Here is a 15,191-nt window from a genome sequence, read left to right on the forward strand (position 1 = left end):
ACTAAGAAGTTTCTTCTCAAATTTAAGTGCAACCTCTTGTGTTCCAGCTTGAACCCATTACCCCTTGTCCTATCATTGTTTGCCACTGAGAAGAGCCTGGCTCCATCCTCATGGCACTCACCCTTTATATATTTATAAACATTAATAAGGGCACCCCTCAGTCTCTTCTTCTCCAAACTAAAGAGACCCAGCTCCCTCAGCCTTTCCTCATAAGGGAGGTGCTCCACTCCCTCAATCATCTTTGTTGCCCTACACTGGACTTTCTCCAGCAGTTCCTTGTCCTCCTTGAACTGAGGGGCCCAGAACTGGACACAATATTCCAGATGTGGTCTAACCAGGGCAGAGTAGAGGGGAAGGAGGACCTCTCTCGATCTACTAACCAAGAACAACAGTAGCTTTTATGTCTTTGAAGAGTAGGAGTATTGATGCTTACCACTAAGAGGAGTTTCACCTGCAGTGACCAAGACAGTGCCAGGCTTAAAACCATAAACATCAAGCACGAACGCTTTTTGAGTAGCAACAATTGAAGTGGTCAATGTACCTCTTCTGCCTTATTTCAATCTGATACAAGTGGATTGTAATAACTCACCTCCCAGTGACACATCAAGTAGACTACAATCTTGCTGAACTGCAATGGAGTCTTCCACTGCTTTAAATGAGAGCTACTCTTCAGGAGCAGAAAATTAGGAAACTGAACATTGTGAGAAGGAGGAGACCAAGAAGTGGAGAGAGGCCATTTTCAGACTCCTTATCCCTGGAGGCTAGCTGGAGTAGCAACTATACATTCTCTACTGCCTAAGACAGCAATTCTTATGGGTAGTTGAACAAATACAGCAGACGCATGTTAATGGAAAAAACCTAGAACATTTTATTGAATGCGAAGTGGCTGGATGGTGTAGCTATTTGAAAAGGTTTGTTGAGAGTTTCTAGTCCAGGAAATGAGGCTCAGTGCAGCAGCACTTAGGAGCCAGACCGTATATCGCAGTTACACTGCAGCTTTGAATAACAGCAGTGAAAGAATCCCGACTGGAATGAGGAGATGTTCCTCAGTCTGCTGAATCTTCATCCACACACTGAGACACATCCTTATCATGTGCTGCCCATCCTTATGACAGTCTTTATTTGTAAACGTGTATTCTTTGGACTGCTTTGCTACTCTGGTGCCCAGCTTGGCTGTCCAGAACCCACACTGGGAAACAATTCAGTTTGGGGAGGGTAAAAAGTTTTTGAAAAAAAAAGGTTCCAAACTCAGATACAGAGTAGGATTCCAAACTTCAACAGTTTAATCTGGCTAAGGAAAAAGAAGTTACTAGATAGCCAGTAAAATCCATTAGAGACAGAAAAGCTGTAGTAGGTTAGCTTTTTCCAGCAAAAATAACAGAGATTCCCAGTATGTTCTGCCTCCACACTCTAAGCCAGGAGTGAACGAGGGGGCAAAGGAAGACACCCTTATAATGAGGTGGCACAAGAAAAACTCAAACAAACAAACAAAAAAAAACCAAATGAAGACAGATCTGGTGCTGAAATGGAAGCTTAACCTTCTAAGGTCAAATCATCATTCTCGGCTCCATGGAACAGAAAAATGTTCGGCTCTTCTTAGCACCTGCCACCAGGCCATTCTTGCTACTTCTACCAGGCAGTGGTGGAGGCCTGGTCTTTCCCCTCCAGAGTCTTGAGGGAACAGAGATTGTGCACTCATCTTGATTATAGCCCCCAGCCTGGAATACACTGTGGCCAGGAAGTGGTGATAGGTAAAAGTCCTTTCTTGGTGGGTGTGCAGAGTGAAGTCTAGGAGCTGCGAATCCTACATGAGTAAAGAACTGCGCTGGTGTAGTCTCCATTGGTAGCAATCTGCCTCGTCAGGCAGAGGGACAAGACAACGGTGGGGAGAGGAAGATTATTGAGTGCAGGAGTCTCAAGGGTATGCCCACTCCAAGCTCCTCAGCGCGCCGTTTTGGCACGAATGGTGTGACATTTGATACACAGCACATGCCCATCCAGTGGAAAGCACCCATTCTCGTCTGCCTCAATAGACAAGGGCTTCCCACAGTCCTAAACAGGGAAAGAAAAGAGGGAAGGAGCTCAATGACAGCCAACAGCAGGGTAAACGCATTCAAGGATGTAGGAAATGCCCCACCAGATCAAGATAATGGCTCACAGCCCACTGCTCTGATGGTGCTGATGGGAAACACTATTTTGAGGAACGAGCAAGCCCCTTCTGTGATTGCAGCATGTTCCCTCCAGTATACAGGGAAGCTGTATCAGGGACATTAGAGACCACAACCCTGCACAGTCCTCGTTCATGGACCTGTGGTCTGTGAACGTCTCATCTATTTCTGAACCTGCTTCAAAAATGCTCCAGATTCATTGAAAACAATGTTAGTGTTTGGTCAAGATAGACAACAAAGGTGCCCAGTTGCTGATTATGAGCATGGGAGAGATACAAGGAGTGGGGCCACCAGACTTACCTCACACTTGTAACACTTCATGTGGAAATTTTTCTCCAATGCTACCACACGCACTGTCTCATCCTTTCCAGGCTCTGGCATGATAGGCTCACTACAGACTGAGCAGCGTGGAGCATACTTCCTGCAACACAAAAAAATATGGAGGAGACGATGACCACCATGGTGACCCTCAGTGCAAGTTCTGCACTGCCATACAATCGTATTAGCAGCAGAGGAACAATAAATCAGAAAATTTAGGTGGGAAAAGACCTTAACTGCTGACTCATTTTTAACTTCACGTCCAACACATTGCATGGGCAACCCAAATCCAATACTGCAGCAACATTAAGCAGATGTGTGGGAATCTGCCTCCTTTCAGACACCACATGTGCTCTCTCCATACCTGTGATAGTCATCCACACAGTGAGGCTGGTTGGCCTGGTCCACAATAAAAGAGGCCCCTTCAAGAGGTGTATGGCACATCACACAGGTGAAGCACTGAGGATGGTACGAGTTACCAGTAGCTTTCAGCATCCGGTCTGTGATGGTCTGTTTGCACACACTGCACTTTTCCAAAGTCCCCTGAACCCAAAGGAAATGAGTAAGACACATTAATACAATCTTCCACCCCTGGGAGGCTACACCACAGACAGGCAAGATGGAAGAAGGAAAGCAAGACAGAGCAATCACAGCAAGCTTAGCTCTCTCCAGCAGCTTTCATCCTAGTGACTCACAGCATAGCATTCCTCGCAGAATGGCTTTTCATCCACATTGTAGAACTGCTGCCCCTGCAGCTGTTTCTCACATTTGAAGCACGTAAAGCATTCTACATGGAAAAGGCAGTCCAGGGCCCTCACAGCTGGCTGGGTTCGTGATAGGGGCTTCCGGCAGAAGCCACAGAGATCTGTCAATGGATGAAGAAAGAGATTAGGAGAGATGAAAGCACACCACAATTCTAGTCCTACTGCTGTCCACTGAGGAAACACACCAGAAGTAGCAGCCTCTGCTGGGGGTGGATGTTCCATATCCTTCATTAGTCTCTGGGTCAACTTCTCCAGCTCTTCTACCTCCTTCATGGTCAGACAGGAATTTCCCCTAGGTGGATCTGCACTGGGGCCTGTGGGTCTGTGCTGCAGGAAGAGGAAACATTCAATCTCAAGGGACACATACAGACTGACTCCTTCCCACCCTGTCCCTAATAAACCTCTCACCTTTATTTCTTCTCTCTAGAGAACAATCTGATATCCACTGTGCTTGCTTCTTTCCACCTTTACATAAAGTCCTATCCATCTCCACCACTATCTCTAGTTACGTCTCTCTTTCAGATGGATAACAACTTCCCCTAGCCTTGAACAGACCCTCTGTCCTCATCCTTTAAGATCACTCCCACCGACATCTGAAGACACTGGTGCCATGGCTCTATCCCTTACCATGTTTTTTGCAGCAGCAGGTTGTTCTGTGGGATGTGGCTTCTCTTGCACTTGGGGTCTTTCCCTCTGCTGATTATTGGTGGAACTGGGAGGCTGTGGCCGAGAGGAGGAACCTAAAGGTGAAGTTGCTGTGAACTGAGTCTGAAGGGAGGCAGGATATCTTGTAGAGTTTGAGTGAACCATGGGAACACTGGCACCTGATTTGGACACAGGAGAGCCAGCAACATGAGGTGGGGTGAATTTAGGGGTAGGCTGAGCAGGAGAGAGAGAGGGAGGAACAGGTGCTAGAGGTTCCTTGTGTTGCTGTGGGGCTGCCCATGGCGTTGGGGTGGGGGTCAAATCCACTCCAGGGGGCTTGAAAGATAAGCTTCCGCTTGGCTTTGGAGTGAACTTGGAAGGAAAGCTACGAGGAGTATCTTTGGGTGCAGGTGGTATTTCTACATGGGCTTCTGAGGCCAATGGTTTCTCCAGAAAACCTGTGGATCCTGGGAATATCTGTAAAGGGAAGCAGTGGAGAAAAACAGGCAAGTCATCAACAAGGTAGAAGAGAAAATATGCTCTCTATAGCAGTTAATCAACAGCTATCCCAGACCCACAATGCTCACAGTTCCCACATTGTTACATATTTAGCAGTTCTGACAAGTTCCAAGATCTATGCTTTCTGGTCCTTCATGTACACTGTCATGCTATGGTTTATCCAGACATTTTAATCTTCAGTAGCACCCTTCTCACTACATCTGTTCAGTAAACCAGGCATCTCTCCTTCCACCTGCGACATTCTGGGAAGCTCACCCTGGATTTGAAGGGGTCATTCTTCTCCATGTCATCCAACATTATGGACAGTGAGTCAATCTCAAGATCAATGCTGCTCATCTTGCCACGTACCTATACCGCCATCCATGAGGAAAGAGGGAGCAGAGCACATTACAGGAACAGCCAGAGAACTGAGTATATCCTCTTATAACAGCAGATTTTGACACTTTAGACTGTGGTACAGATGTACTCCTTGCTTTGAGAAGGGGTAGCAAGTTGCTGAGGATGAACATGGCATGGTCTCGAAGGTCTACAAATAGTGGGAAAATGCACAGCCCAAAGAAACTCACAGACAGATTTAGGTGGGGAAAGACATCTGGAAGTCTCTAGTCCAACACCCTGCTCACAGCAGGGTTAGGTCCCAAGCTAGAACAGGTTGCTCAGGGCCTTGTCCAGGTGATTTCTGAACATCCCCAAGGATGCAGATTCCCCAGCCTCTCTTGGGCACCTGTGCCAGTGCTGAGCCACCCCTGGAGGGGAACTGGTTTTTCTTCTGTCCAACAGAAATTTTCCTTGCTGTAATTTGTGTCCATTGTGTCTCATTCTCTTCTTGTGTCTCAGTAAGAAGAATCTGTCTTCTCTCCAGTCCTCCTTTAGGTATTGCAGACTGCAGTGACATCCCTGCCTTGGCCTTCTGCAGGCTGAACAAACCCAACTCTCATACCATGTGCTCCAACCCCCCATGATCGCTATGATTCTTTGCTGGTTTGCATCTGTTTCAGTAGTCCTCTAGGGTTATTATACTGAGGATCCCAACTGGAAACAGTCCTCCAAGGTGCAGCCTCACTAGCACTGAAGAGGGGCATAATCATCACCCTTGTCCTGCCAACTACGCTCTTGTGAGTGCAGCCCAGCATGTCGTTGGCCTTTGTTGCCACCAGGATTCATTGCTGGCTCACATTCAACTCACTGTCCACCAGGAACTCCAGGTCCTTCATCTGCAGAGCCTGCAGCCCAGCCAGTTGACCCTAACCTATGGTGGTCCATGGGGTGGAGTCATTTTCTGCTTTCCCAGATCTGAGAGCTTCCTGCTGCTGAGTTCAGAGAGTGGCAAGAAGCTATCCCAAGTCACAGAGCATGACAAGAAACCATACTTCCCTTGACCTCACTCACCTGTGGGGCGGGTACCTTGCTCACGGGCCCTTCATCAAACATTGGTGGAGGAGGAGAAGGAGGAGAAGGAAAAACTTCTTCTGGTGCTGGTGGAAATGGCTCTTCAAAGGGCGGTGGGGGTGGGGGAAAAGCACAGTTTGAGGAGAAACTTGCATCCTCTCCAGGTGGGGGAGGAGGTGGTAGCGGCAGGTCTATGGGGATGAGAATAAAAGCAAGTTTGGATAATTCCTTACTCTTTGCCAGTACAAACCCCAGGAGGGATCTTGAAGGTACTACAGAAAATAGTTCCCCAGTACTCAGGGGACCTCAGCATTCATCAAAGACAACAGAACTCCACAGGCTAGCTTTCACCTTGTCCAAAGCTATTTGCCATCATATAAACTTTTCTCAGTAGCTGCTTGAATAAGTCACTGAGAATAGTCATTGTATGATGGGGAAGCAAGTCTTCTTCTGCCCTTTCCCACTCTTTTCTCTCATTCTTTGGTCCCTAGCATAAGCTTCTCTTGCCAGTAAATGGTTCAGATTGCTGAATACCGAGCAGGATTAGAAGAAATGCCAGCAGACAACCCAGGACCCTGAAGAACCTGTATTATTACAGGAAAATAAGATGGTGCCTTGCAGCTGGCTAGTGAGCACTACAAGAAACAAGCAGGGGAAGAAAAGCAAGTTGAACCAACCCTTATGCATATGAGGAATCTTCAAAACTGCTTTATTTTTCTGGGAAATTAAAACAGCTTTCCTTTTGGAGGCTATAATGTCCTCATACCCAATGGAGATTAGGACATGAAATATTTTTCAGAACCCTTTTAAGCAAGCTGAAAAGCACAAGAGTGCTTTAATCTCTTAGCAGAAAACCCCATTGCTTCCGCCTGTTCATATCTGCTGAAGATTTGGAACACGGCAAAAGAGACATTACACCACAGTCAAATAAATGTGAATTCTCTTTTCTTCAACATGTACGGGAGAAGTTGTCCTCTTATCATCCAAGCAGCAAGGAACACTGAAGACAAGGAGGCATAACTTCCCTTCTTCTGGACACCCACCTCTCTTCCTAACTAGCCCTAGGCAGCAGCAGAGTGAAAGACCATGGTTTTCACTCCTGCTACTCCGTGTTTTATCTTTATATCCAGCTGTTGTCAACAGACTGTAAGGATTCTTCACTGTAACCTCAGGGAGACAATACTGTCCTTTCAGAAAATGAAAGCTGAAATCTTATTATCCAGTGGAATGCATAAACTGTGCTGGTATGCAGCACCTCTTCCAAGCCTTCTTGTGTCACAGAAATTCTGCTTGGGAGGGGAAGTAACAATATATCAGTATTTTTTTCTTTGAAACTGCAGTTTGAGATCAACTTTGTATATGTTTGTCTTGTTTATTGAAATGATAAAGAACATTGCAGAAATGAAGCCCTGATCTGCTGTCACATTGTTTCAGATGTACTGAAAGCCTGTTCTATCAATTATTCATACAAACAATACAGTTTCCCACAAAGTTAGTACACCAGATTTATAGAATGATCAGAACAAAATATGACATTCCTACAGCAATACTAACTGAGCCACTCTGCCATTTAAGACAAAGAGACCAATTGTTACGGCTTTATGTTATACTACTAATTGTTTGGGGAGTAAAAAAGAAAGGGAGAGAAGGATTGAAGAGATGCATCAGAGAAGAATCAAATCAGATGCACTTCTCTTGTAACAGAGTTTTGGTGGTTCATGTGTACTTCAGATGTCTTGCTGGCAGCCCTCACTTGATGGTGACACAGCAGCTTAAGCCAAACATTTCTTCTGCTAATTTTTCTGTCAAGTTAATTGCTCCCTGACAAGCTTTGTAAGCAAGGGAGAAGTGGAACAAGCAACATGCCATCCTTAACTCACAGTGTATATTGAAAAATAATTTTTAACATCCATCTGTCTACTTTTGTACTTCAGGTAATATATTTGTGTCAGTTTGAGACCTTCCAATAGGCACATCCCCAATCCACACAACTACAGCAGAAAATCATAAAGCCTAAAATCCAAAAACAAGGGTCCTTCAATTACAGACACAAGATTCCAGCCAACAACATATGACAAAAAGGTCACTAGAGTTAGCTGCTACAGTTCTAGGAGACAAAAGCACCAACATGCTAAGGTCCTTGTGACTTGAGAAATGGGAAAACAAAAAAAACAACAGTCTCCTCTGAGCACAGAATCAGCCTTCCTACCACCAGGTCAGCTGCCCACTAATTTAGCATACTAACCTACACATCAGTGTTGCATAGTCTATGCTAGACAGTGAAAGGACAGAAATTTTAAACAGTAGTTAGTATTCTCTGAACACACGTATCCTGACTGAGGTGCATCCTGATAGAGTCTTGGGATAATATGAAGCATCAAGCACTATCAAGAGGTCCCTAGGGAAATTTCTGGTGGTCCCATGCTGATCAAATCCAACTAGGGAGCCCCTCAACCACAAAGCTTCTGCTTCTTTGAGGACACAAAACCAACCAACCAATAAGGAAACAAGAAAAACACACCACCACAGGAAATTAAAAAAAAAAAAAAAAAAAAGAAAACCACATGAAGCAAGAAGTCACTTTACACAGGAAAACAAACCCAACCCACTAGGAAAAAAGTATAAAACTCTATAGGCTGCACAACTCTTACATCTTACTTCCTGCTTATGATAGCTTCCACCATTTTTTCACACAATTATTTCTTCTTCCCTTTCTCCAGCAGCAAAGATGGCAATTGCAGAATCCACAAGAAGGATCTTTACATTCAGAGAGAACCAACTTGAGCAAAGATGAATCAACAAGGAGAATAGCAAGATTCATCACCATCAGGATCAACTTCCCAGCAACACATTTGCTCTCAGACATGCTGGCCAGAAACTGGCTGCAGTCACAAAGTTATGCACTTGGGGAATACTATGAAAAATCCATTGCATCCCTCCAGCATCAGTGCAATGCAGGACTGCCTTCCCACCTCCTTTCCTAATGGAGATACTATGTTATGTACTTTGAGATCCCTTCACAATTGTTTTATCTCATTCTGGAACCTGCCCGCCTCTAGAGCAAAAGCATCCCTCGCTTACAGCAGTTATACCCCTGTTCTCATTTTTAGACCAGTTACAGATCTCATACTCTGAAAATTTAGAACCACACATTCACATCTGCCACACCAGCCCTCACCTACCTTCTGCCAGCAGGGACACAGATGCTGATGGAATCTCCCCCACCTTCCCTATCTGGGCACGCTGGCTGTCAGCTTCAGGAGGTGGGGGCAGTGACGACTCTGACACACCCCCAGCCTTGAAGGGGTTCACCTTGGGTTTAGGGGCAACCACAGGTGCAAACTTCTTCTGTGGGTTGTAAAAGGAAGGAGTAGAAATGTTGATACTGACTGTAGATGTCATACGGGTCCCTGGGGCACCTGGGGAAGCCATCTTCTCAGCACCTGGCAGGAGAGGAGATGGAGAAAACCTATATGAAGTCAGCTTTGGGCCAGCATAGAAATTAATAGAGAGTGACATGTGAAACAGAGGGATACAGAAGTTTAAGTCCAGGCTGAGGGGCCCAAGGAGAGCACAGAGCTCTTCCAGGACCACCACAGGAGAAAGGAGGAAAAAACACTGCAGACAGCTCAAATGATCCAGCACACTTCACCATTTCAACTCAGTAGGGCATTAAATTGCAAAGGGCCTCTTGCCAGGGAAAAAACTAAGCTCTTTGCTGCACAAGAACACTGCAACGCACTCATGCTGGAGAGGACAGCAGCAGGCCACCAGAATGAGTGTTATCCACTACACAGACCAAGCCACACACACCCTAAGGAGGGTGCTCCTGTACACATTCTTCTAGAACTGGAATTAGCATTTCCACTCTCCCACTTACTCGATAACGCCAGCCGGTTCCTCCTGACCGCAGCTTGTCACAGCCCAATGAATGTCCCCCTTCACCCCCCCTCCCCGAACCCCAGCACACCCACTGCCATCTTCCATCCTTTACCTCCAGGCCCCTGCACGCCAGAGGAGCACAGGCAGCTGCAGCAGAGGAAGACCAGAGGGGATGAGGTGTCACATACCCAGGCACAGATACCTGCTCTCCTGGATCTCACCTCCACTTGCTCTCCTTCCTGGCCCTGGCGAAGGTGACAGCCGCTCTCGCCACCCCTCATCGGCTGCGCCGGCGCCCGCTCCGCCCCTGCCAGGAAGCGCTCGGCGGCTGCCGGCCGGCGCTCCCCCGCCACCCGACCCTGTGGGCGTTCGCAGCAGGGGCTCCTCTGGGCAGTGCAGCCGCGGCCCTGCCCTGCCTAAGGCCAGCCTGTGGGCTGGGAGGGGGCGAGCGCTCTGCTCGCAGCATGCAGGCACATGAACCCTCTTCCCTCCCTCCTTTCTTAACAGCCAAGGGATAGCCCCTCCAAGTTGGCCATTTCCAGAGCCACAGATCTCATGAGAGCAACAGTTTCAGGATTCCCTGAGTCTTGCAATCTAGTCCAGAAATCTCATCCGCCATAGAAATCTCCATTAAGCCAGATGCTTTGTTGTAAAGCCTGGCATGCCTCTAGTTCTTCTAACACCCCAGTACAACAGCACTTCCACCATCACAGGGGCCCTGTGCCAGCTTTTCAAGTTGGCAATTTCCAATCAGAACCCCTCCACACTGCCAGCCTCTCTCACACAGACAAAAACAGCTGCTGGGACAGACAGTCCTGGTGCCACAAACATCTGCCCAACACTAATACACCCATTGCTGCTGGTAAGACCTGCATGCACAGTTCTAAGAACTTCCACAATTCAGTGCGGTACAGCAAGACATAGTAACGTTTATACCATATATAAGTAACCTGTAACAACTTCTTCAGGTCACAAGAATGTGACAACACAATTGTTAAGTCCATGCTGCTGCACTTTTTGTTCTCTTTGTGTAGGCCTGATGAGCTGCATGCACCTTGATGAACTCTTCTGGGCTTTTCAAAAGGAGGAAGAGGCTGCAACAGTGAGCAGCAGCAGCAGCCGCCACCAAAAAGCCATAGTGGGAAAGGGCCAAGGCAGAGGAGCAACTAGCAAGTTCTGTCCTCAGTCCCCCAGAATTATAGGACACACTTGCAAGTCTGACCAACTCCATCCAGCTTGCAGCTTCCCACCAGGCTACAGAAGATACTAAAAAGACCTCCAAGCTTTCTTTAGAGACTTCTGCCTTGTGCTCCACTGTTTTACTATGGTTTAATGAACTACTTGGTAGTATTTCTACCAGAATTAACAGAATTATGAGTAGAACACCACAGTGACAATGTCCCTTTTGACCATGATCCATACTGGGGTTAGTCAACACAGAGACAGTCTTGGGACATCAGCTGCTTCACAAAAAAGTGTTGGCTTGGCTACCAGCAGCTGCTATCCACTTTAACCCAAAGCAGCACATTTCCTGGTATGCTACGTTGCACTTAAAGGCCCTTTCTACTCAGAGGTGCCTTCATCCAGCAGCTACCCCGCTCATCCTCAGTTCTGTTTATTGCTGCAAAGAGGCAGAGAAAGACTGGCCTTGCAGAGAGTTCTCCCATCAGCCCTGCAGCATTGCCAATACCATCTAAACTGTACTAGAAACACACAGCTTATGTAAGTCCTGTGGCACCAATTGTAAAAGCTATTGGAAAGGGAGTGTCACACCAGCAGACCTAATCTCAAATCATCTCGTCCTCACATTTTCCCTGAGGGGAGCGATTTTCCTGTCTGCTGTAACAGAATTTAAGATGGCTTACATGGAGCTACGAAGAAAAATATCACTAAAGCCCATGGTCAAGATACTTAATTACCTCATACACTGATTCTGTCTAACAGAGAGCAAGAAGTAGCAGGACAGAACCAAGTGACACCTCTCTCAGCAGCAGGTTCACCTCTCAGAAGGTCCCATGGTGAGTCTGCCACCTCTTATGCACCCAGTTTCCAGTTCTTTGACCCTAAGACACCACTTCCAAAAGCTCAGCTCCTTTTCTACAGCAGCAAAAAGAGGAGAAACCTGAGGAGTCAGAGAGATGAATGTTATTTTTTACTTCTATTGGTAGAAAGCAGCTTGTCTTCAGCCTCAGAGGGAGCCCCCATAAAAGCTAGCCCAGCACTGTAGTCTGACACACCGTATCTGTACTTCCCCTATTTGCCAACTTCCGCCCAACCGAGGGGGGGTCAGAAGGAGAACTACGGGGTGCGGGGGTGGGGGGGAGAAAGTAATGAAAGATAATACAAGAAACCCAACACAAAACAAATTAAAAAAAAAAAAAACCCGGGATACAAAGTGAATGGATTAGACAGGTTTAGGAGTTATGCTTATTTTTACCCTTTGATACAGGCCAATTCCGGAAAGATTTCCCAGCCTGGCCCAAAGTTAGCAAGGCTTCAAAGAGAGCAAAGTCCTATCAGCTATGCAAGGTAGAGCCTTAAAACAACCAGTCTGGGGGAGGGAGACAATTCAGAGCTAAAAAACTTGTCTCACATTTGCTTGGCTCGCCTCCTCCTTGTGCAGGGGTGGGGACTGGGAGAGGAAAAATTCCAAAAAGCTATGCAAACATATTTAAAACTTTAGGAAGCTGTACGACTTTGCAAGCACTTGCATCTTCGCTTTCTCAGGGCACTTCCAGAGAGACAGAAACTAATAAATGAAACACATTTCATGCACAAAGAGCCCCGGATCCCTCTCTCTCGAGCACATCTGGAAAAAGGCTCTATAGATGTTTCACTCATCCGTACACACAAAAGAAAGCTTGTCCTGAGTAAAACCAGGCAACACCCCCTCCTTTCCCACTTACTGGAGCTATACAGGATGGTTTAGCTGCCTCCATTTCACCGGGAGAGAGGAAAACTCACCAGAATACACACACACGTGAACCTCTCTTGGCTGAAGGGCAAAAAACCCCACGAGACACGACCGTAGATTAACCGCAGAGACCGAGAGACTTCGTACGAGGCGAACAACCCTCCCGGCGGGAGCGGCAGGAAACCCGCACCCCCTGACACAGGCACACACCCCTACTTGCTCAACGTCAGCCCCAGGGCTGCAGACAAAAGCTTTTTCCCTAAGCTAAGAAAAAGACACTTACCTCTGGAAACGAGACTCGGGAGAAGAGGAAATGCCGCTCCCAGTGCTGGAGATGGCGGGGCTGAGCTCCCCTGCCTCTGCACAGCCGGCTGTCTCTACCCGCCTGCCTGCCTACCGCGAAAGGAAGCAGAAATGAAAGATGGGGGAGCTGCTGAGCGCAAACGCTTTCTACCAACTCGCGAAAAAAAGCCTCGCCCAGGCAAAGTTGTTTGACCATAAAAGGAGAGAGGCTGCGCGCACAGCTGAGCTCACTCGCTGGGGAATGTGGCAATGAGGTAAGGGGGAGGGGGAGAAGGGAAGGTGTGCGCTGCCGGGGTTTGTGCTTGTGGGGGCAGAGGTGGAAGCTCTGGACTGGCGTCTGTTGTGCACTCTCCTCAGCTTTAGGGGGAAGGGGGGGGTTTGTTTCTTTGTTTGCCCGTGGTCACTGAGAAGAAATGTGTTTTTTTGTGGAGTTTTACCCGGTCCTCTCTCGGCGCTGTATCGCGGACTCGCCACACGGTCCCTCGCACGGTGCCTGCCTTGTCTGTCCCTCTTGGGCGGCCAGCTCAGGCTGGGCTTGCTGCCTTCTACCATCACATAGCCTCTGTCCTCAACGCCCTCCCTAACTCCAGGGCTGGCCCCAGCCCATGATTTTACTTCTAGTTGTTGTAGTGGGGAAGAAGTGTAGCAGCTCTGATGAGTCATGGTCCCTGCTGGTCTCTTCCTCACACGAACCAGCTGCAAGAACATTTGACTCGCTCCCCCAGCCTTTCGTAAATCTAAGCAAATATCAGATGACTCCACCGTTCAAAAAAGCGACTTACTGTCCTTTTACTGGCTGCAAGGCAAACATTGAACTGTTTTATATCAAATGCTAGCCAGTGGAATTTCTTTGTTGGATTGCTTGTGCTGCACATTGGTTTTATTTTTATCCCAGTACTGGCTGAGGGTTCAAGCCCTGCTCTAGATCAGGGACATCCTGACCCAGCACAACAGAGCATGTAACTTCCAACTCAGGTCTTTTTTTCTTCTCCTCACTTCTAGGCCTCTCAGGGAGGAGGGATACCAATAAAGATGCAGTTCCTGTGCTTTGTGCATTGTACTTTGGAATTTGGCCTTAATATTGGGGTTAATACCCCTACTGTTGCAAATTCCCTGGAGAATTACTGTAGTAATGCTCAGGAGATGTGGGGTTTATCTGCTTCTAGGACCTACCTATCAATGTAGGTACCTTTTAGTTCTGGTAATTTACTCACAGGTGGGTAAGCCAGCCACAAACCAAACTAGTTAGACTCCAAGTGTGTACTATTGCAAAATGTTCACATTAGAGAGCTATGCAAAGAGGTTCATCAAGGCTTAAGAAATCCAGTGTAAACAAATCTTTAATTTTACAAACAAGGTTTGTACAAAAAGTCAATATCTTTTATTTAACCAGGTGATACACCTCACACAGGGCCAAATTTTTCCAAATGTTTCATTTTTACATACTGTATGAAGATGTCACCTATAGCAATGCATAGCAGTGAGCATCTCAGTCATTACATAGCTACAACCATTGAACTATTTATCTATAGCTGTGAAGCGCTTAGAGATATGTAGCTCTTGTATGGATGCTAAATAATCCACCACTTTTGTAGCCATGTCATAAGACCTTTTACCTTTCTGAATTAATACATAAAGTATATAGAATAAGGAGGGTATCTCTATGCTGGGTCTTCTAACAGTGTCGCTTCTCTAGTGCAGACAATCCTTTTCCTTCTTGTTCAGGTAAAGATGTCAGTGTAGAGCTAAAAAGATTTCATTGTAGAATTGCTAAGCAAATTCTGGAACATCACAGCACACCTAGCACAATCAGCCTGATGTCAGAGTATTCTGCCACTGTTCCCTGGGCTAACCTGGACTCCAGAAAAAACAAAGAATGTCTCAAACTGAGATTAAAAAAGCACTGAGAGAATATGAAAAAATATGTGCTCTCATACTTCCTGGCCACATCCCCATAAATCCAGATGCGTGCATGTTTGATTGTCTCACCGACATGGTGATGTTAAAAGCTCATGAGGCAGATCAAGCAAAGTGGGAATAAGAAAAAGAAAAGCAGACCCTCCTAGACATCTGGTATTAACTCCTCACTATGGGGAAACAAATATGAAACAGATAAGTGTTTAGCACGTTAGACATGTGAAAGCTAGAATTCTCAAATCAGAATACAGAGGGGGAAACTTTAATCTGATTCTGTGCTTGCAATATAGTGGTTTTAAACTTTGTGCTTTTGTAATTGGAAATGAAGATGAACTAACTTCCCTGTGTTAGTTCTGATTCCTCTGGAAAGAA

The 15,191-nt window shown here is 46.6% G+C and overlaps 2 protein-coding genes across 2 annotated transcripts in view; one reads left to right on the forward strand and one right to left on the reverse strand.

Moving 5' to 3' along the window:
- Positions 1-844: 844 nt before the first annotated feature.
- Positions 845-13,113, reverse strand: ZYX (zyxin). The gene is given in 11 exon segments (XM_065849748.2): positions 845-2,052; positions 2,469-2,589; positions 2,851-3,029; positions 3,182-3,351; positions 3,436-3,577; positions 3,878-4,372; positions 4,670-4,762; positions 5,804-5,994; positions 8,986-9,246; positions 12,883-12,909; positions 12,912-13,113. Coding segments are annotated over 11 exon segments (1,977 nt in total). The 5' UTR covers positions 13,099-13,113; the 3' UTR covers positions 845-1,941.
- The window catches only part of FAM131B (family with sequence similarity 131 member B), a 49,445-nt gene continuing 47,281 nt past the window's right edge, over positions 13,028-15,191 (forward strand). The window contains exon 1 of the mRNA XM_065849773.2: positions 13,028-13,156. The gene's annotated coding sequence lies outside the window, so the exon portion shown is untranslated. The remainder of the gene's footprint in view (positions 13,157-15,191) is intronic.

Source organism: Patagioenas fasciata, chromosome 1 (assembly GCF_037038585.1).
Source record: "Patagioenas fasciata isolate bPatFas1 chromosome 1, bPatFas1.hap1, whole genome shotgun sequence".
Taxonomy (NCBI): domain Eukaryota; kingdom Metazoa; phylum Chordata; class Aves; order Columbiformes; family Columbidae; genus Patagioenas; species Patagioenas fasciata.